Here is a 26,860-nt window from a genome sequence, read left to right as displayed (position 1 = left end):
AGATAAAGGGGGAGAGCAGAGAGGTGGGCGCTGTGCCAGGCTCACCGAACAAGAGGATCTGCCTGTATTACATCAGTAGGGAGAAATAAGACCTCCCAGAACCCCCCCCCCCCCCCACGGCCCCGCAATAAGGCACAAGCTATGGATGTGCCCACGTAGATTCCATTCAACCACCATCTAATGTACCATAGACGAAGAATCAGGCGCGTCACGTCTGTCAGAGACAGACAGACTCGAGTCTCAGAAAAAGTAACATAGAAGTCTTTTCCTGCCGCTGACCACGACCATTACTGCAATATCGCAGCACTAGGTTGAGTAGACTTTGAACATTTCCCTGTTTTGCACGCATATCTGAGACCTATCGCTTCAACGCAGTTTGTAAAGAGCTGTAAAGAGCTCCACAGTAACCTGCACGGTGAAGGCAGGCACGACCCCGTCGGTCATCATTAACCAGAGCCGCTAGTTGTACATTGTGAATGCACCTTCCAGTAGGACACATCTGTAATGATTAAACATCGTGTGTCCGAAGGCCGGACTGGTTGTGTCTGCTCTGTAATGCGTGCTGTCCTAGAATAATCATTGTGGTGTAATTTGCTAAAAATAAACATGGAAAACTCACTATTTCTCAGAACTATGGGTACATAGAGCAACTACTAAGCTCATAGTTGTATTATTACAGTTATTCAGTCACTGTTTAGGTTAAAGGCAAATAGTTACACACGCAAGATGTGGCCTCGGAACTTTAAAACTGATCCGAGATTTTGCTCGTGAGTCAAATCTCACAGCATCAACCTTTCAATTCTGTTGTTTGTCTGACGTTGGCCGATTTATTTTTAGGAAAATGGAGGACAGAAAAGTAGAGCTGGCCGATTAATCCATCAATTGAGGTCCCAAATATTTTGACAATCAACTCATTGCTTAGGGAATTTTTTTTAAATCAAAATATACTTTTCACAATTTTATGACATTTCACAGAGTAAACGATTAAACAAGGACCCGAGAACATGATCGGCAGATTAATGGATGATAAAAAATAGTTGCAGCGCTGAAGGAAAAAGGTTTCGCAACATGGCCACCTTCAAAAACAACCAGAACAAAAAAAAGAAACAGAGTCCCGGCCGATCACAAACTCCTTCCGCGACTCCTTTGACAGCATCGCCATCATGAACCTCTTAAAAACAGAGCGTACGTCCACAGTGCGTCAGAAATCATCTGCGTTATCTCTGCTGTCGCGTGGGGGCCGCGGTGCTCGGCCCGTCTGAGGGCAGCAACATGTCGAACGACTTGTCGTGTTAAACCCGGCACGCCGACTCTCCCCTACGGAGCCTCGGGGGCAGAAGAACAGACCGCCGAGAGACAGATGGAGGACAACCGACAGGCACGTTGACTCTGTGACCGAGGAGACGGCGGAACAAAAGAAGTGACAGGCTTCTTCCATTAACCATGTTTTTGCTGTTATTAGAGGTCTGTTTTGGGGGGGTGGAGGAGTCTCTCTGACCCCAATATCAGCACCCATAATCCATTTATTCTGCCACTGTACACCATCTTTTCCTCGAGACACGCAAAAACCTCTTAGTATTTTTTGTTGTTTTGTTCATGAACAGAGCTGATCAAAGCCAAACTATTTGCAGGCACAATGTCAGCCTCCCCCCGCTATCTTCCCCTGACGGGAGGGAGAATAATGAGCGAGATCCGCGGAGAGCTCGATCATTACGTTCATTTAAACCAGCCACTAGCCACCCGGCACCCTGTGCAGCAAATGGAGATGTAATTCGGTGTGATTGGAGGATAACACTTGGCCGGGGTCCATCACGGATGAAAAGAACGAGGAGAAAAGATGTGCAACACAGTCTGTCAGACTCGTACACCGTCTGCTGGTAATGACCCGACTGCCACTTGAATCCAAACACTCTCACATGAATAACCCGGCGGTCTGAGTGAGCCGTCTCAATTAGAGTTGAGGAAGAACGGCAACATGCTGCAGGTTTTGTTCGGTGGGCACCACACGCCAGTCACGGTACACGCACATGTTCTCCACTGACGGATCAGAGAATAAAAGTTTCATTGTGACTTTCTTTCCACGCTACAATCTACCATCAAATGCTTTTTGAGAACGGAATTGGAAAAGGTGGGTTCATACCGAGTTCACCTGATTCAGACAGAAAGGTATTAGATTCTGAATGTCTGAGGAGAAAAACAAAAAGAGCATTTGATCATTTTCAACACGAGTGCATCAACAAACAAACCCTGTCATGGCTTACTTATAAATCCATCACGCAAATTCAAATATCCTTAACCGAGAATATTTATTTGAATCGCCCATTTATCCGTTAATATTATAAAAAAAAGCCCACGTTGATGTCTTGAGATTGTCAGCATTGGCTGACCAACTGTCCAAAATCAAAGATATTCAATTTACAACAATATAAAACAAAGACAAGTAGTTCATAGAAGCTCGAACCAGAACATGTTTGCCATCTTTGCTCAATTAATCAACCAACCAATTCATGGTATCAGGTTTGTACTAAAGTATGGTTTAAAAGGCACTTAAAACCCCCCCAACAAGAACCAGTCCATGCTCTGGTGAAAACATTCTCCCTCTGTGTTAATGGTGCTACAACAACGCTCGGCTCTATTTTCTCTGGTGGAAAAGAAAAAGTGCAACACAAGCACGGCAGTGTTAAATATAAACTTTTTTTTTTGTGTGTTAAAGTCAAACCGGGGTTAAAGCCGGAAAGCTCCGAGTCAGCATTCAGTCGACAATGAGGAGGTGGGCAGCGATCGGCGCACACACTAGCAGACACATTGAGAGAGCTGTCACCTCTTCATCACCCCCCCCCATCCTCCTCCTCCTCCTCCTTTAAAGCGCACCGCGCCACCTCTCGCTGACCCCCGCGGCCAGAGTTCAGGCTGCTCAGCTGCAGGAGCTCCACACTCCACTCCACTTTCCTCCACCCTCCGCTCCCACTCAGCCGGTGACCCCCGGAGACATGAGCGCAAACAAAAGTCACGATACAAAACAAGCCTAAAACTGACTGTGGCTTTTGCCGAAAACAGGAAAAAAAGTACAGTCAGACAACCTGAAAAGAGTCCCTGAGGTTGTCTTTTCCTCCGGAGGCTAGGGGTCACAGTACCTGGCAGACTTCATAGAGTAGTTTATAATGCTCCTCGGGCTTCTGCAGGGTACAGAGGCTGCATCCCATGGTGGAGGAGATCACACCATCCAGGCTCCCCCCCCTCCGGCCACTCGAGACGGTGGAAGCAGATCTGTTCTCCTTCTGCTCCCTCAACGGACTGCCTCCGTCCGCTCGCAGACACACGACAACTCTGAGGGGGCCGACAGGATTGGCTTCCCACCCCCGGCTTGTGGCTGGATCTCTCCGCTCAGCCTCGTCTCTCTCTCTCTCTCTCTCTTACCCCCCTACCCTTCCTCGCCTCACATGCTCCCTCCCTCTTCGACGTCCCTCCAGCTTTCTGCTGAGCTTCACGGGGCCCAGCAGCCAGAGCTCGGCCTAGCACACGCCCCCCTCCTCATGTTTATTAAGCGGCCGCTCATTGATTATTCATATGAGGGGGGGGGGGGGGGCAACGTGTGAGATGAAGTCCTCCTTATTAAATTACTTTTAGTTTGAAATCCAAAGTGGGACAAGAAGACCTTCATCCATGATTTCAGGATCGAGCTCCACATATTTGTGATTCAAACCCTTTTGCCGTGCCCCAGCTAAATGAGCGCTTGGTGACCTCTGGTACACTAATCCAGCAGAAAGAGACTGTGCATTCTTTCCTGTCTCTCCAAATACACAGGCCCAAAGCCAGGGGAAACAAATAAACCAGCTACATGTTTATGCTGTCCCTCTCCAGTGCAGGCACGACAAGCCCTCAACCCAGCGGAGCGTCTTATGCTCAGCGCCATACGGTAACGTTCTCTGGGTCCTTCTTGCCGCCCTGTGTGCAGACAACGGGTATGTCTCCATAAGGCAGACCTGGCATCTGTCCTGCTGTGTGCTCTGGTGGACACACACACACAGCCGACCAAAGGCACATTGAAGGCATTTCAGGGCAATGAATCCGTAAGGGTCAGAGATGGAAAACTTCACATTTCTACAGGCAGAAGACGTGATACAGAGTTAATAAACCCTTTTGGACCGCAGGAACTTTCCCCAAAGACTGGAAACCTTTTAAAAGAAGTGCTTTTCGACCGCAGGGACCAGGGTCGAAGTAAAGTTCCTGGGACGAAAAAGGCTCTGTTCAGGGGGTGGAACTTTCGGGGTTGGGTTTGAAGTGATGATTGTCCCCGATTAGTCAAACACACACACACACACACACACACAGCGCCGCTGCTTAAACTCGTGCTTCATTTATAAAACCAACAAGATTTAGGACCATTTTAGGACGACGGGGAGAGAATTTCTCTTTGTTTGATTACATTAAAAGTGAAGTTGGGGCTTTTCTGTCTGCTTTCCGACTCATTTAAAAAAGAAAGAAATTGCGAGCGAGCTGCAAAGGAGAGAGGTAGAAGAGAGAGAGACAGCGCGGCGGTGATTTGATTATCAGAATGACGATATATGGAACTGCAGACAGCAATAGGCAGAAGGAACCTTTTAGTTCCTTAAGAAAGTAGTCCCGGGCCTAAAATCACTAGAAACGTCTTGGTGGAAACGCAGCTAATGGAACCGGGGTGCAGTAATTGACCCTATGCTGTCTCTGTTCACCCCTTCATGATTCAATCCCACTCTCGCTGCGATTTCGGTTCAATTAATTCCGCGGCGATAAGCCACATACCTGGATAGGCTCCGTGGCAGGAGGGGGATGGAACCACGACTGCTGGTGATTTCCTCCTGCCAGATGTGTCCGCTGATCCCTATCTATCAGCGCTTCCACACTTCCTGCGCCCTTTTCGACACAGCTGCATTTTTTTTTAGTGAGGCTCGAAGGTTTCCAGGCAAATGTAAAGAAAATGTTATGCAAATCTTTTCAAATGCCACAGAAGACAAACTGCGAAGGCTTCACATCACGTGGAATCAAACCACATCAGAGACACCGAGCAACATGAAAGCTGCTCTCAGGTTGTCCATTGGTGTGAATGTATGTCCAGCATTTCTGGAAGGTTTTGGCTACAAACGCCGCTGCGGTATTTTGTTAAATGCACTGCCGTAGGTTGTTCGGGCACAATTTGTGTATTGGCTGAAAAAGCACCCCTGAGCAAAGTTTTTACTCTCTCAGAATTCACCATTTCTATTCACTTCCACAATTTATAATTTACATAAAAATACTTGGATGGGATTTTGGCTAATGAGATTTCACTTTCCCATTTAATCCATATTTGTATTCCGTCAAACAGCTGTTAACCAAAGGCTGTGTTCAAATAAATCCTCATCTTTTTCCCACAACCATGAACACACAGAGCACTGGAAAATCAAAAAGAAAGAAAGAAAAGAGAGAGATCCTAAAATGAGATCCTTCAGGCAGAAGAAGCGATGGTGACAAAACGTTGCCTCGGGCAAACGGCGAAGGTATCTGTGTGAACTTAACAATCATTCATAATTACTGCAGGCTTTGCTCGTCCGGGCGCGAGGCTCACACTTTCATCCAGCAGCAGCATGACTAACTAATTCTACGCTCACATTAGCCGTGCTGTTGTGCCCGGGGCTGGGATCGGCTAATCTCGCTCTCACACTGAGATTGTCCAATTCACAAAGTCAAAAATAACCGCAGACGCTGCTTGGATATGAACGGCCGCACTAAAGATTATGGCAGTTGTTGCAGGAAAAACCCCAAAACCTGTGTATTAATGAATAGTCAGCTGGAGTGAAACACAGAGCAGAGGACCTGAATGCACACTGGCCGTCATTGTGTTCAGTGATTTAATTTTGCAGGTGCTGATTAAATGCCTTGCCCTCGCTGGTGATCCCCCCCCCCTCTGTCCCTGAGGTTTGATCTGTGGGCTCAGCGGAGAGAAACACGCACACTTCAGCTTTCATTCATTACTGATCCAGACGGTGACACAGTGTTCGGAGGTTCCTATCTCAGCGTGAGCGAGACCAAACGATAACAATGTCGTGCGGTTTGTTATCATCAGCATCAACATTTACTATTTTTTAATAGACAGGAGGGCTAGAGGTTACCACATCCCCTACCAATTAGCAACGTGGCGCTCGGATCCTGTGCATTTGATCTATGCTTGGTTGGATCATTGTTATTTATAGAGAATGCCTGGTGTTGTTTCGGCGTCCCACTGGGCCCAGTTTAGGAGTCAAGGCTTTAACTAGAGCCGCGGTGGGATCAGATGGCGTACGGTGTCTCTAACACATCGTCTGAGCTCTTTATGCTCCTCACATCCAACTACAAAGCCAGGAATCTCCGTCTGTCTGCCTGTGTGTCCTTCGCGTATCTCCAGAACCGTTCACCTGATCTACTTCACACTTGGCGGGTGCATTGCTGGGGACCCAAGGAAGAGCACAAATGATCTGTTTACGGTATGTGCCGGACTATTTCTTTGCTGGTCAAGAAATAGTCTGGGATGGGCCAAAATCAGGCGTGGCAGCGCTACAACACGAAGCACGAAGTCTTTTGTTCCCTCGTGGCTGGCTGCACAGCTCTGGATCGCTGGTCACGTGATTGGCCACCGCAGCTTGACATTGTGTTGCATTTTTCCAAAAGTGAATTCTGTTTCAACTTTTCCACACAGGCCACTCTTTTTATTTATTTTAGGCACCGCCTGTGGTTCAAACCACTGCAAGTTAAACGCACAACTGAGCAAAATGGTGATAAAGCACGTTTCCAGAGAAACTATACCTTTTATGATTATCTCAAGTTTTACAGTATGTGACTGGGGAGTAATTGCATATCCATTAACCCTCACTGTCTTCAGTCCACATGATGGAGGCACTGCAGGTCCGCCGAAATTAACGTAACCTGACCTCAGCATTTCATCCTGGCACGTGGCAAAATGCCAAGCCATGTATCTCTACATCGTGGGAAGCCAGATCTCGATGATACGAACAGAGAAGGATGTTTTTTTTTTTTGTTTTTTTTAAAGGTGGACTTAACAGGGAGTGGAGACAACGCAGAAGGTGACAACGTGGCAACATGTGGAGAAACAGGACACCGATGGCTGATTGTGATAACACAAGGAAAGAGCATGATGTCCAGGTCCTCTCGCACGACTCTAATGCACTGTCCAGACGGCAGGATGAGGGGAGGGAGGAGGGAGGGAGGACGAGGAACGATAGAGTGACGGGGGGAAAACTAAATTGGCCACATATTGTGAATCCATGAAGAGAATGTCCTAGTGTGGCTTCTCATTTGTATAGAGAGTCATTGTTTTGTGCATCAGCAGAAGCTGGATTAACGTCACTTCACGTCATAATACTTGAGGTCAGAAGAAAAAAAAATCCGGACTTTCCACTGTATTACTTTTGTGGGGTGAAACCACAAATGCTGAGTAACACAAACAGGCAGATGCTTAAATTTCCCTTTTTCCGACATGACTGCAGGGACAGACTTGTCTCAAGTGGGACGCTACTTAAAGCCAAGTGTACCACCTTCTAGTAAGGTCCCCTTTATGAAGTTGGTGTTTTTCACTTGACAACAAGTCACTGAGTCTGCAGTTAGAGGTAGTGATATTATGGAGGATGTGGGATCCAGCATTTTTGGAGCTGGATCCATACTAGAGATCGCAAGTGAAACCATCTTGACTGCTGCTCGATTTCGACCATTTATCTTTTAATCTGTTTTTGGCAAATTCAAAACTAAATCCCTAGAATTCCCCTTTAAGGAAGTATTTCATTAAGTGTTAAAAGCAAGATCAAGTGTTATGCTGGAGCAAACCAAACGTTATTAATAATGGTTTACAATGAACCTATAAAGCAGATAATTATCGATCGAACTTTAATAAAGCCATCAGCTACAAATTATGGAACCTTTACAAGGTTTCCTGGATAATTTCACTGCTCTATTATAAAGTGGAACTAAGCAAAGTTTGCTCGTGCGCAGAACAAATAAGATGTTACACTGAACTGCTAAATAAGACTCCTTCTGTCTGGAGCATGGATTTTCCCTGTAGACCGGGATTAGGCCTCCACCGAGTTGATTTTGGCCGTATATATATTTGTCCCCCTTCAAATGGTTTGGTTTGAGCCCTCTAATCTGTAGACGATACGAGAGGAGAGGGGAGCTACAATGCCCCCGTGTTAATGGAGATACCAGATGAGCGAACGGGAGCGGAAAGAGGGAGCCAGAGCGAACACAAGGGATGTTAAAAAGAAGGTGCGAAGACGACGGACACGCGAGACGGAGAGACGCTCGGTAACCACAGAGGAGGGGACGGGGTGTGGAGGAGTTTAATGAGTCTCCAGTCCCTCTCAACTGTACCGCTGGGGCCTGAGCGGCATGAGGATCCGTGTATGCATGTGGGTGCCAGTTTGTGTGTGTGTGTGTGTGTGTGTGTGTGTGTGTGTGTGTGTGTGTATCCACCTCTGAAACACTGGGCTGTGCATAATTTATCAGACAGCTGTCAGCTTTGTACTGCTATTTACACTGCCAGCCAGGTCCTGTGCCAACAGGGAGCCCAGCCAGCAGGAATGACAGCCACCGAAACTGTTTAATTGGAGACTCAAACAACTAATAATGCCATCGCTATCACTTCAGTGTAATTACTTAAGTATGAGGGGATGCTTACACGACTGATGTGTTGAAATCCCAATGTATGACACTGGATTTTTTGGGGGATTTCGATTTCGGTTCACAGAAAAATCTCTAAACCTGTTTTTCAAGCTCCCCGAGGCTGTTTCCCATTATCCAAAGCCTGACAGTAAAATGCAAAGAATTTCACTCTGTGCTGTTAAAATCATCTTCATATTTTGGAGCTTAAAAAAAAAAAAAAAAAAAAAAAAAAAAAAATAGCTTCAGGCATGTGTTGCAGTGCAGCCACCGAGGAGGTGGTGTACACAAACATGACGCAAAAGCAATTACAGTTTGTGTGTGTGTTCATCAGACTGGGACCTCTGTCCCTCTGCCAACTAGCGGGAACATTACCCCACTTACTTCTCAAAACAGAAAACTCTGTCAGGTTCTTAAAACAAAAACAAACATCACTCGCAAAGGAGTATATAGAGGAGAGCTTTCTGGCTTTTCTAAATGAGCCAAGTATTGGTGCCAAATGGATGCAGGCATGCGGGCGGGATGACTTGAAGTGTAAATTAATTGGTCTCTGTGCAGACACACTGGCTCTTGCAGCGATTCTCTTGGTCGGGTCCCTTTTAACCCACCACCACCTATAACACACCTGTATTTAGCTCCATAATAAGCCGGGTAACATTACCGCCTAACCTTTGGTACTATAAAAAATACGTTGTGATGGCGAGGTATAATAAAATAATATTTACAGCTAATTATCCAAATGCCACGACATTCCTGCAGGAGGTAACTCATGGCGCGTGTCAACACAGTTATTAGGCGGGATATTAAAAAGAGTTCATATTTCATCCCGTCTACTTCGGTGATGTGACTCCACTCCGAGGGTCCCTGCAGGTCAACTCTGCCAACTCTGGAGTCCACGCAGAGTTCCTGTCACCAGTTAATTCCCAAAAGCCTTCATCGCTCCCGGCTGCTGCGGCATGTTGGCAGCCAGAGTCGCCAACGAAAGAGCCTCCAGCTACACTGGTTGCAGAGTGAGGAGGCCCGTGGGCGCACACACACACTGCTGATACAGCCAGCAGAGGTGGCCGCTCAAAGAGAAATGGCTCCGGACCGAGACTGCACAGAGGCAATCGGAGTGTTTGAGTATAGAGTTGACAGTGTCTGAGTGTTTAATTAAAGATCACTTTTTATTGTTATTTACAGCGATGGTTCATTAATCGCACGGTTGGCCGTTCAATCTTGCAGAAGTTGTCTTTCAGCAACCATTGCTCCCAATAGACAGGCAAAGTCTGCGGTGTACAAATCATTTTTTGATCCCTTTTGAATTGGGCCATGAATTACTCATATGATGTTTCTCAGTTGAAAAGATAATTGTGCTAGTCAAGAAAGTCTCATTTCGTCATTGAACTGTTGAAGTACAAGACTTAATTTGAAAGACTACATAATTAAAAGTCGCGTAAGTGACGTCTGGCGCTGAAGCTACGGTACCGGGTCGTACTCAGACAAACAGGTCTCGCTCCTTCTTCTTTCAGGTAAAAAGAGCCGTTGAATAAAACACATCAGGTAAGCTAAACGTTACACATGTGCAAGCCAAGTTAACGGGCATGCTGGTGAAGTGCACTGTGCGAGACGAGAAATGTGGTTCACCGAGCCGTTTCTTGACTCGCAAGATTTTGCTTTAAATTGACAAACATCACATGTGTAATTCATGGCACAATAAAAAACGGGACCAAAGAGTTATTTGTCTCTCGCCTTTGAGTACTGTACAGATTTTTTTCCAAAATAAAGTCCCATGGGGAAAGCCTGGGTGAGACAAGGCACATATGCAAAACACCCTAACACCCGGGGTGATGCCTGAGGCCTTTCAACTATTTGGAACTTTTCCATCCATCCTTTTAACCCATCCAATACAACCAGAACCACCTTCATGATTATAAGAGCAAGCTGGACAGAGCCAGAAGAGACTACTATGAATCCAGACAGCTACATCAACAGGACATGGGTGAAACTGAGACCAGTCCACCCCCCCACACCAAGACCAGGGACACACATCATTACGATTTACTTGCAACATGAAGGTAGGCTGGATGTGTTCACATTTTCCACAGCCATTGACAGCTGCAGAAAGGAACTTGCAACTTATTATCAAATAAAAGCAGACCCCTTGACAATATCTACATGTAACGGCACATTTAGTTTTGTTCCTGTAGATATGGGGGGGGGGGGGGGGGGGTGTAAACCTGTTTCTGTTTGATCGAGAGGTTCCGAAGAGTGAGTTACAGCCAAAGGTCCATGTTCAGCCCTCGATCTCATTACATTACAGTGCTCTTCCAAATGAAAAGCTCTGAGTGGGAGTGGGGGTCATTGAGAGGTAACTGACTGACGTGTTGGCTGACATCACTCAAACGTCTCAACACCCAGACGGATGGCCGGGTTTAACTGCACAAAGTCGGCTTTGACGAATGGGACCCAGCACCCTGGAGGCGGACAATGTTATTTTTACACACAATGTCTTTAAAGCACTCCACGAGAGTTTAAATGGAATTGCTAGCGATGCTAACTGGATGTCTCGACCGCTCGGTAAATCTCTTTTCTGCGTGACCCCCCGTGACCCGTGAGATGGGCCGAGGCAGTGACCTCCGAGGCCTTCTGGGCAGTGGGGGCCCGATTCACAGCCTCCCTGTTGTTTTTGCCGAGCCGGTCGGTAATTTGAAAGCGAGAGATGTTCAAACGTGTCAGACTCCAGTGGATGTATGGATCATCGTGAATGATAGTTGACTTCATAAACCTCTACATGCAGAGGTAATACACAGGTAAGATGGAAGAGCTTTTAACCATGACACTTGTTCTCCATGTTCCCTTGGCAGAGAAAAATGGTTCAGACCATTTGCTTTCTGGGCTTTTTAACATCCACACATAGGAAGCCTCCAATGTAATGGTTGGCAACATTGTGCTTTAGATGAACACTGTATCTTTAACTATTATAGGACTTTTAAAAGGTGTGCAATGACAAGTTATACACTAGATATCATCATTGGCTAAGAAATCCCACAGGATACCCGAGACAATTTTGGTTTGATGATGACAGCTGACCTTTTGGATTAGACCAAACCGTCAAATTAATTTTCTCCTTGAACGTTAAAATGTCTTTGAGCAACAGATTTAATGCTGATATGGTGACTTCAGCTTATCTGTCCTTGCTCTTAATGCTTTATCCTTCACATGTAGCCCCAGGGTTGGGCTTTAAAAGATTACATACTGGAAGATTGCATTGTTCTCATCGGGGGAAAAGAAACATCAGGCTGTAAAGGTCAAGCTGCAAATGCTGTCAAATCAAGGAAATCTGTCAAATTTCTTAAAATGCATTTAGTTTATACATTTTCAGATTATGAGATAACTATCAATATTTAGCGTCATTGTCAAAATTGCTACAAATTTGTGACCAGTAAAAAAATGCACAATTGCCGTAGAAGCAAGTAGCAGTTTAAATGTGGCAGAATTTTACATTGCTGTTTATGCCAACAGTCATGAGAAGTCGGTACTGAATTCGATTTTGGCAATAAACTCCTGTCAAATGCTTCCCATGACACATCTGCTCATGACGATACAAACCAGATTTGTCCGAAGTAAATTTAATTTCCGACTCTCAGGAACTCAAGTCTGTGCAATGTCCCCGTTCTCCACTCCTGATCCAACGATTACCCTAAACAGCCTTTTAACGAACCGAATGCTAATGCCGTTATCCCGAATGGAAAATGAATTTGTGACATATGTCAATAGATGTACTGCAATGATTGTGCAAAGTGGTTCTAAAAATGCAAATAGAAGCATTCACGTGTTTTTCGGAAAGTGTCCTAATGCTATGCAAAGCATTCAGAGAGTTATGAATTAAAATGAACATTTGAACGCAACTGCATAAATATGTTCATGCTGTTATTTTCCTGTTTATTTTCCAAACAGACAAAAGTATGAGAGTTTTTAATAACGATTCATAACGAAGCCTCTTTTTGTTTTTTAGTATGCAGGGCTTGAGTGAATGAAGGACATAATGTGCTTCAGTTATGGTGACACATTTGGCTGGCAGGACAACAAGAAAATACTAATATTCAATATGGTTGAAAGCATTTCATTTCAGACCCAGCCAGTGGGCTCAGTGCATCTCACATCAAAGTGGGAATTGGAAAATGGCCCCAAAGTGCAGGTTTCTCCTTTGATGCTCTGAGCATCATTAACCCAAATATAGTTTCTCGAGAACTGTTCCCACCAACACGTCTTCAGAAGGAGTGTGTTTGATTGAAAATCACACACACTCCACACTTCTCCCGCTTCAAAAAATTGAAGCGTGCTTTTAAGCAACCCAAGTCTGTAATTTCCATCTCGTTTCGACTTCATTTGCGCTGAAGTACCCTGCAAATGCTGCCTTCACAGAGCACACTGCTGTGGTGATGCTAATAGTATACCTTGTCCATTAAGAGCGGGAGAGAGAACCGTCTTCTCTTTGGTGAGGAGCAGGAGAGCAAGGGGAGGGAGACACAAGAAAAGGGCAGGGGTTGGGGGTGCTAATGCGGGGAAAAGGAGGGAGAGAAGGGAAAGATGGCTGTGGTTTAATGAGGAGACAGTGGTTTTAGGAGAGAGCAGAGGGGGGTGGCTTGATCTTTGACCTCTCGGATCCCTCGGTGCGTGTGACAGCCCCGAGTTCAGACGGAGGATTAAGGTAATCAAGGGTAGTAATGAGAACAGAGCACACATTCATGAGCCCGGAGACTCCCCGAAAGCAACAATTATGCACCTTACTCGCCTCCCTCCTGAGTGTGTGTGTGTGTGTGTGTGTGTGTGTGTGTGTGTGTGTGTGTGTGTGTGTGTGTACCAAGACATCATCGTTGCCTGTGGTGGTTTACTTCGTGACAGAAGGGAGCCGCTGCAGACAGATATAGATGTGAAGAAAGAATGCCAATGGAACCCCCACCCCCCTCCAATAATGGGATACCTAGCCTTTGTCCCACTTTCCAAGGGCACGCGTCTTTTAGCTGGTAGCCTACAGACGACACTTCAAACCCACTTGACAGCAATGAGTTATTGGAAGGAGGATATTTGAGGCTCGAAAATCACCTGGTTACCTGGGGTGACACTACGCCGTGGCGAAAAAGTTAATTAATCAAAGAAAATTCAACTGATTTTTCATTTGATTAGCAAAAATGCGAAACATTCGCTTGCTCCAGTTCCTGAAATGTGAAGAAGTTGGAACCGACATGCAGTTATTCACCATTTTGTGAAATTTCATGGACTAAAAGAAAGAATCAACAGATTAATTGGCAATGAAAATAACTATGAGTTGTTGCCATACTTTGCAGATAAATCAGGGAAGCAACTAATGATTATTCCCATTAAAGATATTTTTCTTGATCAATAATTATGGTCATTCATTTGGTCTATGAGGTCATCAAATCTCTTGTTTTGTATGAACAGTCCAAAAGCCAAAGACAGTAAAGACGTTACCATGATATGACAAGGAAAAGTTTGGTATCTTTGCTTAAAAAATGACAAATGACAATGATAACTGGACTATCAAAACAGTTGCTGATGAGTTTTCTGTTGATATACTAATTATTACCACTCTAAAATGAATGGTTTCTATTGGATCAAAGAGTGTCCCCCATTACTCCTAACCAATAATAGCTAACCAATAATAGTTCGCAATAATGAGCCGACGCTCATTGGGCAGTCGGTCCGACCCCGTCTACATCAGCGGGCTTGTTGGCCCTGCGGCTCTGGTGGCTCAGCTACACACAAAGTCATGTTACGCAACCCGAGCCGGGCCGAGAATGTGATTTCCCCCCGTCCGGCACGGCTCTTAATGCCGCTCTTGATGTGTAACGAGTACGAGGGCTCAGGTGAACTGGAACTTTTGTTCTCTCTGGTAATGAGATTATTTGTTCAGATGGGAGTCGGAGGGGCAATAATGAATGTGGGCCAACAGTTTGGTTGAAAAAGGTGAAGAGTAAAAAGCTCAGTTACTGTGGAACATTTTTGTGAAAATCTTGTGATAAGCTCCGTGGACAGGAATGAACCAACTCAGTGTTAGGAAATCCTGAAAACATTGTTTTGGCACTTCAAACTGGAGCAGTGTCTGTAGTTTGGTTTAGTTTTGGATTAGGGATTTGCAAGTAAGGATACAATATAAAGAAATAAGGTATCCCAAAAATCCAACATAAATAGCGATATTACAAAAAGAGAGTAACTGGACTTTGTAGACCTTTTTTTTCAAATCCTTATGCTCAGCACGGTAGCATGAAGAGGTACAACAGCCAGTCTGTTTCCCAGGAGACACCCCGACAAGGCCAAGAGAGAGGAGGCACCTTAAAAGGCTACGCTCCGTCTGCAGCCGACTGGTGGAACATGACTTCATTTTGGGGTCGGCACAATCTTTTCAACAACTTCAAAAATCCCGGCTCCGGTCTTAACACCTACAAAGGGCACGTTTAAGTCCTCATAATGAGGATGCCACATGCCGATATCATCTTTCACAGGCTCCATTTGACCGGTGCTAGTGTTGGATGGAGTCACGTTCAGCGGTGCTCATCCCTGCCTTTTTTTAAATCACATGTTTTCAATTACCCCGGGAGTGCACAGAACCAACTCGTGCTGTAATTCAATGAGAACACAAAGAGGCGGGTCGAGAGGGGGGGGGGGGGGCATTGTCCCGGGACAGCTGAGTGACAGGGGTGAATCTTTTGGACCTCGGCACGCACAGTGGTTACTTTGTACCTGTCAGTCAAGCCGTGACACGGACAGCCTGTCGGGGGGGGACTCGGGGGACGCCTCTAGAGGTGAGCGAGGTGAGAGGTCCTCCGCCACAGGGCGGCCCCCCCCCACCAGCAGGTGACTCACCACCCTACAGCTTGAAAAAAAAAAAAACTTCAAACAATGAGAGGGGCCGAGCAGCTGGCTACTGCGACACAGCAGTCGAGCGAGTTGGGACGAATACGCACTATGGCTCCTCAAAAACCTTCAGCGACGCTTCAAGAGCAGCCGGGACAACACTGAATTAAAAAAAACAGACCTGCTTTTTACTTTATGTCAATACCAGACTGAAAAAAAGCATATGGTAATTCTGTTTCACAAAAACTTTATGTTGTGGCACATCTTTTCTCACCAGAACTTTCCAAGGTGTTACGAATATTTGGCACCACACTTTTCAAGCAATAATTGGCTGATTGAAATTCACTGTTTAAAAACTAAACCACGACTGGTAAAAGAAAGCAGAAGGAGACAAGTGGTGGATTTTCGAGCCTGATATCGCTCTTTTGAGGCTACAGTCATGCTAGCAGCTGTGTTAGCCTGAACTTCAGGACACCAGTGCTTTTGAGCCAAATGTCAGCATGCTAACATTTGCATATTAGCACTAAACACAAAAAGGTACATTTGAGGCTGATGGGAATGTCATAAGTTTTGCAGTTGGTCATAAACAAATGTTCTGGAAGGTTGATGTGGAGATATTTCACTGAATAAGAGAAAACTTTGACATGCTGGTAATGCCGTAAATAAAGACACGGGATCCCCAAAGTCATTGGGTTAGATTGTCAGGGTATCACGAATATCTGTACCAAATATCATTACAATCCATCCCGTAGTTGTCAAGACATCCTACTTAAAACAATGAATAATTAATGAATATGAATGCCCGTTGCATTGACATTTCTCAGCAATCATACAGGGATGATAAGGCCAAACGTCCGCATACTTTTGTCCATGTAGTGAACAGCTCACAGGTAATTACAGCATAGCACAGTTCTACTGAAATATACCAAACACAGGACTCTTAAGCAAAGAACAATGAATAGTATTTCACTGCTGCTGCTGGATGTAGGGCTGCTTAAACCATCTCTGCAGGATCCAAGAGCACCACTCTGCCAGAAGAAACTCAGATTTCCTTTCCACCGACGCTTCACACTCTGAGCTCTTTCGGCCCCATCTATCTATGTCAAAGCTTCTCACTACAAAGTACTGCTTCCCCCGGTCCACCACTGACTACTTCCTTATCTACCGCTCTCAGCTAATACACCATTATTCAGACTGCTTTCGAGCCAGTGGACGTCCCTTAGCCGAGAAAAAAAAAGAGAGAAAAAGATTGATTTTTGCCGCCGAGTGGTAGAGGTAAGGAGGTATTATGTGCCAGTCACGGCTGGCTGGGCTGCCAGCTGGAGGGAACGGCTGTGGACAGCAGATCACACAGTTAGAGGCCTCGGAATAACACTAACAACCCTGAAGATCAAAGCTGAATACAAAAGCAAATTGTAAAGAAGAAGACTGGAAACGCTGGCGGGTTTTCTGTTGGAGAGTCCGGCAAACCCTCTTATAACTCAGTCACAGAAAACAGGCAAGAGAACTGATAACACCACTAAGTGCGATTGTACTTATAGAGACACTCAAGATCTCAATGGAGGCCGACAAAAAAAACGACCAACATGTGATCTTAAAGTGCGTTTGCTGTCAGTTTAGACTGTGGCTGATATATACACAACCATCTTTGAAGATGAAGTTCATAGCAGATGAACATCCTTAAAATCTTTAAAACCTTTGAAGACTAAAAGGTATACGCTTGCATTTCGATTTTAAATGATGGGATTGTGTGCAAATATTCAGCCCAAAAAGAAGCTTGGACGACTAATCTGTATTCAGACAACCTGAGCAGAGGTATTGGAATTGGAAAGGAAAAGGTTAGACTGGAGCATCCTTGAGTGTTTCCAGAATAATTGTGTTATTGTCCGCGAGAACAATCGTCTGAAACAGATTTCAAGACCACGAAAGCTTTGCACTAAAACAAACTTTAATTCTTGAAGTGTCAGCACTTTAAGGCGGAGAGTGTCTATGCATTCAGTGGCGGAGGGAACTCTGGGCACACCACTGACTTTATATTCAGTAAAAAATTTAAACTCAAATGAATAAATGTGCAACTTGACTAAGAATTCATGTCTGATGGTTGGCAAGCAAGCCAACAAAGAGCCCAAATCACACTCAAGCAAGCAAGAAAAAAAGAAGAGATGATTGGATTCATGACCCCCCCCCAGGTCTCAGTGGGCTGCCATTAGCTGTCCCAGGGTAATATCTGCCCCTGCTCCTAATTGAGAGCCACAGGTTGACATGGTGTCTCACTAGCCCCTCTGCTCGTATGCTGTCAATCCACCTTTTCCTCACCGCAGAGTCTCCTAATGGGAGCAGGGAAAACCATTAGCCAACCTCAGTCTTCAAAAAAGACACTCGCCCCCCTTTACACCTTGCATTGAAATGCATTTTGGGTGATTGGATTGCAATCGAATAGTGCTTGGCCACATGAAAGTGCAGGTACCCAAAACGCACCGGGAACGAATTTTGATCCCATTGGCCTTAACTAAGCTACCAAGCAAGAAAGCTCGTCAAAACACTCGTGGGTGGAGTCGAGACCAGAACCAGCGTCTGTTAAGTTAAAATTGCCAATTCGTATCGCGTCGAAGCCACATGGTGGAGAACGGCCGGAGAGGATGTGACGTCCGGTTGTTTGAGCTGGACAGAGCGATCAGATCTCAGTGTGGACACTGGAGACCCATATTAATACTAATTAATACTACCTACTATTAATACCAGGTGTAAATGTAATCAGGTTAAATCATATGTAGATACGATCTGGATGCGAGATGCATTTTAATGCAAGGTGTAAAAAGGTAAAAGTGTCTCAAGAAACAGATGGAGGGAAAGAAAGACGGACACTTTTTCAGAAATTGAGAAATGAACAGAAAAGGAAAGATGGAACCAGACCCATACAGGATGGACACGGACAAGGAATCTTATATTAGATTCAGCCATCATGACCTTGGTGAAAGTTTTTTTTCTTCTCCAAGAACACCTCTGCGCGTGTGTGTGCGTGTAGATGGGATGACGAGACTGTCAGGCAGGCAGCGTCAGAGACGACGGCGACAATGAAGCTAATGCACATGCCGGGCAAGACCCCAGTCGCCAAGGAAACACAACCCTGCTTTCTGACCGTAGCCATGGCAACCTGCATCCCAAAAAGTGAGTCGAGGGCTCTCTTCAAGGGGCGGTGTGTCCCTCCGCTATACAGATTTGGCTCTCGGGGGGGTTATCCGTCTTCATCAGAGTGTAGGTTACAAAAATGACAACAAGCACATTCTGCAGCACACGGTCGTTAAGAGGGAGATTTCCCAGAAACAATTAAAGATTGTGCAAATTCAACTAAACCCTTCTGAGGTCACGCCATCCTTTCAACTGGATATTAATTAGAGATAATCCTTTCCAATCGGCAGGAAAGGAATTTGGATGCTGAAATGTCACCAAACGTGCCAAGAAACGCTAATTCTGATGGTTTTCTTTTTTGAATGGAAGCAGACGCTCATTGGGCAGTCGGTCCAACCCCGTCTACATCAGCGGGCCTGTTGGCCCTGCGGCTCTGGTGGCCGCTTAAACCGGCTCAGCTACACACAAAGTCATGTTACGTAACCCGAGCCGGGCCGAGAATGTGATTTCCCCCCGTCCGGCACGGCTCTTAATGCCGCTCTTGATGTGTAACGAGTACGAGGGCTCAGGTGAACTGGAACTTTTGTTCTCTCTGGTAATGAGATTATTTGTTCAGATGGGAGTTGGAGAGGCTGAAGGATGGCCGAGCTGCAGATATATACACGAGTAGAGGGGGAAGGGGGCGGAGATTAACTCCTGATTACATCACAAATCTGCCCCAAGCCTGGCCGTCCACAGGCCAATACATGCAGCACTGAGATTTGGATTGTAGAATCCACCCCTGGTCTCTCTCTCTCTCTCTCTCTCGCACAGAGCTTTCACTCGCATTCCAGCACTGACGGGGGAAACAACAAACAGCTTGCCCATTGCAAAAACATACATAATAAGCGAAACCCTCACAAGGGAGAGGGGAGCGAGGCCATGGAGAGTTCAGCTGCCGTCCAGACTAAACAACCCACGGAGAGCTGCGATCACTTGATCTACTCTCACTCTGCGGACGGGGGTCGTGTCAATCCAGAGGGAGGGATGGGAGGAGATGTCCACCTCGGGGTTACATCAACAAGGTCAGACCATTCACAGACAGCACGAGAGGGTGAGGGAAAGGTTGCCCTATAGTGAACCGCTAGGGTTCTCCAAAGTGGCAAGGAGCTTCTTCAGAGTGACGTCCGACTGTACAGTTGGCTCTTCTTTATGGCAAGTGCAAAAATCCATAGTGCTCTACCCACGGGAGGATCTCACAATGTATGCTGTGAAAGATGTAGAGTACAGTCTGTGAATGTGCTGTAAATGACGCGTCGCGAGAGATCCAACAAACACAGCTGGCTTTTGTATTTGTGGCTTTCCTGATGATGAACAGCAAAGCAGCTTTTATCCTCACAAACTACCAACCTTCCAAAAGCACGGTGGTCGATTGCATGTGCTCCGCTTTCAAATACATATGAATCTATCTCGTCAAATCAAGCAGTTGGGAAACTTTCTGAGACATCCAGGTTTTCTTTTCTTCCAAAAAAACAAACAAAAAAACGAAATCACACAAAGCAGTACCAGACAGTTTTTGCTGAAGGGAGGTGGGATCAAATAAGGGCAAGAAAGAGAGGATATTTATTAAGGAGCGCTTCCAAAGAGTCACATCGCCACCTACTGGTGATAGATATAAAGACCTGGGAGTGAACCCGCTGATGCCGAGCAGCAAAAAGGAGCCTCACAAACGTTCAAAGCTCTCCTGCTTTGCTTTCATGCTGCGTACACGTTAAACGCAGACACTGTGAAGGCTTTCGCAGATGGTCGGTGCAGGGGAAGAAAAAGGAAAACGGGGAGAGGGGGGATGGCGAGGTAGGGAGAGGAAGTGGAAGAGAAAAAACAAGTGGACGGACACAAAGTGAGAGCATGAGGGGGCGTGTTAGCAAACTGGGAATTTGTGGAAGCAGCTTCAACAAGTGGCTTAATCTGTGGGGGAGGGGGGAGTGGTGGTGGGGGGGGGGGGGGGGGGGGGGGGGATACTGGTGTTTACCTGCTAGATTCTACAGCAGGCCATCAATCTCAATGTGGGCCTCGCACTGCCCGCCCCTACCTACTCCTTCTGGCATTTCATCACTCCTTCTGTCCTCCCATCAAGTGCCTCTCCGATATGTGTGAGTGTGAGTGTGTGTGTGTGTGTGTGTGTGTGTGTGTTTCAGGAGCCCAGCTGGTTATGTCGGGGGTGGGAGGAGAGGTGGGAAGGAAAAGAGGGAAAGGGAGCTCGGGGAGCCGGAGCCATGGCTCCAGTCTAGCATGACTCAGTCTGGGTGCATCCATGCCCCGAAGGGAAAACACACAAAAACATGTACTAAAACACACAGCTCTCACCCTCTGTAATCATTGTGTTCAGATGCTCACTCCCCTCCCCCCTGCTCACTCCCCCTTTTAACGAGCATTTCCATGTCTCTTAGCCCAGCTGCTTGGAGGGGTAATAATGGCAATGACAGGAGGGCGACTGGAAAAGCATTAGTGGGGAGTCTGTTGTTGGGCTCTCCTGCAAAGAGAGAGCTGGGAAGAAAAAATGAAATATAAAAACCTGCTCCAGAAGGCTCTGCTGCGACCGAGGCTTGAAGAATGCGATGCCTGGGAGAGTGCACGAACTGGACGACATCATGGTGGTGGGGGGGCAGAGCGTTTTACAGCCCCGGGGGGAGGGAGGGCCACCTGTTCAAACAGCCAGAGCTATCCCGAGGAAATGAAAAGGTCCATCTCTGCAGAGCTGTGCAGATCCCGGCGCGCCAAATCCCTTCCACTTCCTCGCTGGCTCGCTCGCTATCTTGTGTTTCCACAGCTGGCTCCAGGATGTCTCTTTCCTGCCTATCTGCACATCTAGACCCAGCACAGAACCTAACATTTAAAAAATCCCTCCACTCATTCAGGTGGGAAATTAAAGGCCTTCGACGTCTACATTTTTCTGCAGCACGGCACATATGCCTCTATAACGAAATGTTGTGGTATGCGAGATGACTTAAATGTGGAACGCTTCGGTGAAGCGGCAGAGGACGAAGTCCTAAACAGAGTGGCCTGGATGGGTGGCGGTGGCGGTGGGGGGGGGGGACAGGGACCAACATGAACTGTGACTGAGCACGGCCAGTCATCGCTCAGGTCACTGCTCACACCAAGGCGAGAGATGCTCCTCAGGGTCAAGCTGGGTACAACCCTTCTGACCTTAAGATACTGTTGGTGTTGTTTCTAGACAGCAAAGAATAGGTGCATTACGCAGCAAAAAAAAAAGAAATACACATTTTTTTATTTTCTAAGAAAAACAGCAAGAAAATGGTCAAAAAAGAAGCTTTTTTTTCCCTAATGATATATTAAGTGCTCCCGTCCCTGCCATTAACCAGTTCACACGGCTGTAGGGAAACACTTGTCATTTCCTTTGCCGTTCCGTTAGACAAACGGGAAAACAGTTTGTCTTGCACAACTTCGCCCTGAGGCAAAAGCAAACGTCTTCCAGACTGTGCGTATTAACCTCGAGTCTTGGGCCTTATCAGCAGACGCAGACTCCTGGCGTCGGAGGGGGCAGACAGAGGTACCTGGAAAGAAAACACCACCTCGACTGCACCCATCGCCACTGAGATACCCGCAGGGGGTGGGGGGGCTAATGAAATACCTGACAGTGGGGGAACAGCCTGCCAGCGAGTGCCATCAGCTGTTTTTATGAGCGACTAATGTACTCCCATGCCTCTGTCCGTCAGTACCGCCGTCCACTTAGTCCCTCAGACAGACTCATCTGATGACTCATGCTAAGGAGGAGGAGGAGAGGTGTTGTTCATGTGTTCTGTCAACTCATCGCAGGTATAAAATTCTGAACCTTTGGGTGTCAGAGAGTGAGAGGATGCAGACGATCACAGCTCCGGCTGGTGTCTGCTCGACTTGACAGCAAAGAGACAACCCCCCCCAGAGCTTTCGCCAGAAACCTCAAATTACACCTTTCAGACAAGTCATAAATCAGAGCTTGTTGGTTAAATGCTTTTGTGTCAGACATAAAACATGAGCATGACAGGTGGTAGAAAAGATAGTCTGCTAGTGACACGAAGGGGATGAATGGAACTGCGCGAAAAAAGTCACTCAGCAGCCACCAGTGGCACGCTCCCCCTTTCACTAGGACTTATTATTTCTTGCCACTTTGAACAGTGGCATGGCTCGAAAGCTGTACGTGCGCACTGTGGCCACCAGGGGTCGCTCCGTCCCTCCAGTGTTGAGATGAGGGCAAGGCCAGCTGGACAGGAGTCAAGAATGATCTTCACAGAACTGAGCCTCAATCCAGACACAAAAACCTCAGCCTGCAAGGAGCACACAGCTCCATCGGGTCGACCTGCGCTCCTTTAACAGACACACATAAAATGCATATTTTTAGGGAGCATATAAATGCTTTATAGAACCGCCACAGCTGGCACTGAAACTTGTAAATCCCTTCTCATTTGTGAAAACATCTGCCAGAAATATGCCTTTGTCTTGGGGATTATTACTGAAGTACAACTCCAGGGCTCCTTTGGAGAACAATGCGAGAAACTAAAAAAAAGCAAACAGAGAACAACACACCGTCGGGGCTACGTTCTGGATTGGTTATGCAACGGGCCACACCTGAGAATAGGGAGAAACACACACACACACACACACACACACACACACACACTGAGATGAGAAATGCAAAGCTTAACATTTAACTCTCTCTGCAGATGTCGGTGACAAATGTATCTCTTTTATTACAAGAGTCCAAGAGAACAGCAGAGAGCGTGGGAGGTGGAAAAGTAGAAAAATAGAGACAGAGAAAAAAAACAGTTGGATGTTTAAAGCCCTTTTGCTGGTCCCACAGGGCATTGCAGGAGGAGCAACGGCGCAAAGCTCATGGTTGACTTGGTCCATCGCGGGGCGCATTCATACTTTTCCAGCAGGCAGACAGGAAACACCTGGGTCCAAGGGCCCAAGAGTGGCGAGGGAGGGGGGTGGGGGCTCCCTCCCACTCCGGCCCCACCCGACGCAACACATCATCAGCTCGACTTGAAGGATCCTGTGCCGGCTCCGTGGCTCTAAACAGCACTCCCTGGCTGCCTGTGTGTAAACAAACATACCTCCTCTGTAGGCAGCGGCGGCACAGGGGAGTGCGTGCTTTCATTCAGCTTCCACCCTCAGGCGCAGAAAAAAAAAAAGCACGTCGGCTCTGAGACTCGCCTCTTTACACTAAAACCTTCAACGAATTAAATGCATCTCCCTCAGCAAGGGCTTGATATCCAAACTGTAGAGAGCTGCCACTGGAAAGAGGAGAAGAAAAAGAAAGAAGAAGAGGGTCATGTGAAGAGCATGACTGATGGACCTCTGTTGGGGTTTTTGGGCGGAGCACATGTGGCCGGGTGGGAGTGCGGGCGAGCTGGGCCTGGCGGGCCACTGGGGTCGCGTTTTTTGGTGACCGTGCGGCTGCTCCCGCTGGGCCTCGATGGGGAGCGAGAGGCCGGCCACAGCAGCCAGAGGCAAGTGGCCCAGTGTAAACAACTCATTGTGGCTGAGGAGCTGCTGTAATTACCGCCAGTCATGAGAAGATGGATAGAGTTTCAGAGAAAAGGGAGAAGAAGTAGATGAGGAGGACGTGGGAGGGGGGTGGGGGGGAGGCATCATGAGTGCTGGAGCAAGAGGTTGGGGCTTAGGGGGGGTGGGGGGTTGCGTGGTTCCAGCCCTCGCGTCGATCTTTATCAATCACAGATTCCCAGGGAAAGAATCACACGGAGAGAACCTGCCCGGGGGCAGGGAGCGCGGTTCACACCAGCGCTGCTGCACTGTGAAGCCAAAACACACCAAAACACCAGAGGCCCTTGGCAAATCAGTGCTGAAAATGGAGTTGGCGGATATTCGTTTCGCTTCCAATGGACTCTTCCCAAGTTTTGTCTCGTGCTCTGCTTGTACGCCTGTGACCTGGTGGGCCTCAAAAAAATGTGGGCACATGCTCGATACATGCTCGAGTACTCACCGAGCTAAAATCTGGATAGTAAAAATAGTCTTTGAAGGAAATGGAAATGGAACAGCTAGACATTAAAAGCACACTGACTTTTGCACTTATGTTGTCGCTGCTGATGCTTTTCTGCTCGTCCTCGTCTTCGCACAACAAAGGCTCCTTATCAAACCCCACAGTGCTAGCCAATTAGCGCCTGCTTTTTTTTTTTTTTTTTTTTTGCAGCATGCAAACCTTGATCTGAAGTGGAAAAACAAGTGAAAACCACTCAGGGGGCTGTTATTCTTTGAAGGAGCTTCTATAGCCGACGATAACGGGTTACTCTTTAACCCTGGGTAACAAGTTTCAACTCCTGTGTGAATGATAGAAGAGCCCCTTTGTCAAACATTCCTCTGAAACCCTGAGTGTTCTGAAGACGGTTCACCGCGGGCCACATGTTGGTTGAGAGCTTTACTATTAAGGGTCAACACTATTTCTACCCTGTATTTCTGTGTCATTAATCCATCACTATACGTGTCTCTATATGCCATTCATGCCCTCATGCATAGTTCAGCGGTTGTGACTCCCCTTCCGACCAACAACTCTTCCTCTGATCCCTGCTATGCCTTTCCTCGAACCCGGCTCTGATTAACAAATTAACGAGCTCTGGAATTTATCCGGGCCTCAGGTAGCGGCGCAGGAGTATGCGGAGGATTAGCGCTCTTTTATACCCGGATTACACAGCATTTAGCCCCCCCGGCGGAAAGAAAAAGGTGGGGATGGGGTGCGTTTGTGGGAGTCAGAGAGGAGAGGGGAGGGGCGTCAGGTGTGCCCTCGCGGATTAGCGTAAAGCTCCTGGTAATGAAAGAACCGATGACCGCCGCTCATCCGCGTCGCCTTTGAAGTCTGATCAGACAGGGGAATAAAAGCCCCCCCCCCCTCACCCCCAGAGGATCAGGATCCACACACAGACTCCCAGAGGTCGGCGCTGTTAAGGTGGACCAGGACCCGCTTGCCACTCAGCCCTATACAGTCTTCCTGCTGTCGCACCCGCTAATAGAATTAGGAACGAAAGAGCCAAAAGACAAAGGTGACGAGGGAAAGTCTTCTGGCTGCTGATTGAGTTTGCCAGTTACAAAAGGTCAGCCTCTACTGCTGAGTGCTACTGAAACTAAAGAGAGAGAGAGAGAGAGCTACGATGTGTGAGAGGTTGTGATACAAAATCTGGGTTGATCTGCGTTTTCTTTCTTCTTTCAGCAAAGCAGACCGAAGCGGACAGGAAGAGAAGGTCAGGAAAAACTCTCCCACCGCCTGCTTGTACACATTAAATAAGGATTTTTGAAAACCGAGCATTAAGACTCTGAAACCCAGGACTCGCCTGACGGGGCAGCGAGGGATGTCACTGATGGACGTGTCTGACATTGCACTAACAAGCAACCTGCAGATTGTGCAGCACACTGAACCACATGGACATATTGTACACTGCACAGACACGTAGCATAGGCACATACACATTATTGTACTTCTGTCCTTGTAAAAACCCTCCATTGACCACAATTATCTCCAAACCCTAACCTCACTAGTTAGGTCTATGTTTAATTTATAATCCTCAAGATTTTTATATCAAATCCCATTTTTTACACCCTTCAGGGGCAGACTTTTCAAAGAAACAGTCACTCAGCATATTTACATTTAGCCATTGCTTCTCTATGGAGTACTTTTTGTCTGTCCATTCCCACCAGCAATTCCAATTGACGCCATATCGACCAGACCTCAAATCTTAAAGATTAGAACGTTGAATGTTTGAAGTACATAAATAATCCAGATGATGGCTTCAAGGTTATCTTGGTTTGGACATCTAACATTTCTAACAGCAGGCCTGCCTTTCGAACTCGGTCTGTGGAGCTGGAGTTTAATAGCTGTGACTGGTCTAAAAAAAGATGCTGTAAAGTTGCATTGTGGGAAATGTATGATCCAGTATTCTTGGGGCTTTACCGACAGGGACTAAAAGTCAAGAAATCTTGGCATCCACTGCATCAATTCTGACCACTCTTTCTTTAACGTTTCTATTGCGACTTCCTGAACCTTATGGAAGAACAATACTGAATCACTGGTATGCTTTCACATAAAAAACAAGACTTATTGCTAAATTTTAACAATGTTTTAAAACCGTAAACAAATCAAAACTCTAACAGGCTCGACACAAGGCCGTAACCCAAAAATGACCAACAGCTATGAGGACAGGAAAGGTCCTTAGTCCTCTCAACG

General features: G+C 46.6%; 1 protein-coding gene across 5 annotated transcripts in view; it reads right to left on the bottom strand.

The window, feature by feature from the left end:
- pdzrn3b (PDZ domain containing RING finger 3b) overlaps nucleotides 1–26,860 on the bottom strand; it is an 87,358-nt gene that overhangs the window by 14,630 nt on the left and 45,868 nt on the right. Inside the window, exon 1 of one of the 5 annotated variants that reach the window (XM_076096268.1) lies at nucleotides 3,135–3,203. The exons of the other annotated variants lie outside the window; for them this stretch is intronic. Within the exon in view, the coding sequence (XP_075952383.1) occupies nucleotides 3,135–3,203 (69 nt within the window). Of the gene's footprint in view, nucleotides 1–3,134; nucleotides 3,204–26,860 lie in introns of those variants that run through there. 5 annotated transcript variants of the gene reach the window in all.

The sequence above is a fragment of the Anarhichas minor genome, unplaced genomic scaffold, assembly GCF_050575085.1.
Source record: "Anarhichas minor isolate MPS153535 unplaced genomic scaffold, ASM5057508v1 ptg000021l, whole genome shotgun sequence".
Taxonomy (NCBI): Eukaryota; Metazoa; Chordata; class Actinopteri; order Perciformes; family Anarhichadidae; genus Anarhichas; species Anarhichas minor.
This window is presented reverse-complemented; position numbering and strand designations above follow the sequence as displayed.